General features: G+C 72.4%; 1 protein-coding gene across 1 annotated transcript in view; it reads right to left on the reverse strand.

Moving 5' to 3' along the window:
* Window positions 1–691: 691 nt before the first annotated feature.
* AURANDRAFT_68667 (hypothetical protein) overlaps window positions 692–1602 on the reverse strand; it is a gene marked incomplete at both ends in the record, with an annotated part of 8330 nt that continues 7419 nt past the window's right edge. The window contains one exon of the mRNA XM_009044378.1: window positions 692–1132. Within this exon, the coding sequence (XP_009042626.1) occupies window positions 692–1132 (441 nt within the window). The remainder of the gene's footprint in view (window positions 1133–1602) is intronic.

Consider the following 1602-nt stretch of genomic DNA (forward strand, 5'->3'; position numbering starts at 1 on the left):
GCTGCTCTCCAAGTACCTCTGGCGCCAGGGCTACGTCGAGTGCCCGACGGCGTGTTCCGACGACGCGCCGAAGCGCGCGTGCGCGTGCGCGTGCCCCGCGCTCGACGCCGGCGACCTCGACGCGGCGACGATTTTGGTCGACTCCGACGTCGCGGACCTCGCGCCCCCCCAGGGCCAGTGGCTCGAGAAGCTGCGCCGCGAGACGAACTTCACGGAAGACGACGCGCTGCGGCTTTTGTGCGCCGTGGGCACGCCGGGCGAGCTCTTCACGTCGGCGGCGCCCCAGGACCCCCTCTTCTGGCCGCTCCACGGCAACGCGGAGCGTTTCCTCGCCTACGCGCGCGCGCTCGCGGCCGCCGGCGAGCTCGACCTCGACGAGACGTGGGCCTACGAGCACGCGCGGTCGCCGTCGGAGACGGGCGCGGTCTGCGCCTGGTCGGGGGACGGCCGGCCGGCCTGCGCGCCGGGCGCCTGCCCGGGCCACGGCCGCGACGACGTCCTGCCTTTTGATGGATTACCGGGCGGCCCGCTCACGAACGGCGGCTTCTACGACCTCACGCGGCCGGGCCACCCCGACCTGCCCTACGCCTACGACAGCCTCGCGTCCTGGCCCGCCTGCGCCGGCGCCTCGCTCCTCGACGAGGCGACGGACGACGCCTGGCGCTCCCACGGGCCCAACGCGGGGTAACCCTTAGTCGACGATGCGCATGATGGGGTGGCGCTCGATCTCCTGCATCTGCCGCAGGAGGCGCGCCGTGTCGTAGCGGAGCTTCTGGAACTGGTCCACGTCCATCTCGAAGGTCTTGATCGAACCGTCGCTGAGGCTCAGCTCGACCATGACGCTCGGCTTCATGATCTTGTCGAGCGACGACGTCGATATCGACACGTCGACGCGCCACTTCACGTTGGCGATGCGCGGGAAGAACTCGGGCCGCGCGGGGTCGCGGCCCGGGCACGCCGCGGCGCGGGCCCGGACGGCGGCCTCGTTCTCCTTCACCCAGGCGATGTCCGCGGCGTCGCGCAGGCCGCCCCTGAGCGTCGCGAGGGCCGCGAGGCTCGCGTCGAACTGGCCCGTCGTGCACGCCTGCCGCGCCTCCGCCGCGAGGGCGCACTTCTTCTCCATCGCGCGCGCCTTTCGGGGGCGGCGGCGCGGGCCGCGGCGCGGCGGCCTCGAGAGCGGGCAGCCTCTCGGTCTGCGGCACCTTTGAGGGAAAGATGCCGTTCATCGCGTAATTCGAACGTAAGAAGAAGACAAGAACTCAAAATGCAGCCCATGCCCAGCGGGCCGCCCCCGTCGCCGTCGCAGCGGCGGGGACCGCTGGAGGCCTTCTTCCAGCAGGCGGCGTCGACGGGCTTCGCCCTCTTCATCCTCCCGGGAGGGCCGGTCGTCTTTTGGACCCTCTTCCTCTGGCTGGCGTCGAGCCGCTGCCTCGCCCTGCGTGCCCTCGTCCTGGCCTACGGCGTCTGGATGTGGTTCTTCGACACGGCGCGCCTGAGCGGCGAGCGGTCGTCGCGGAGCGTCCGCGGCTGGCGCGTCTGGCGCCTCCTGGCGGCCTATTTTCCCGCGAGCCTCCACGCGACGGCGGCGCTGCCACCGGGCGG

The sequence above is a fragment of the Aureococcus anophagefferens genome (genome assembly GCF_000186865.1).
Source record: "Aureococcus anophagefferens unplaced genomic scaffold AURANscaffold_281, whole genome shotgun sequence".
Taxonomy (NCBI): domain Eukaryota; class Pelagophyceae; order Pelagomonadales; family Pelagomonadaceae; genus Aureococcus; species Aureococcus anophagefferens.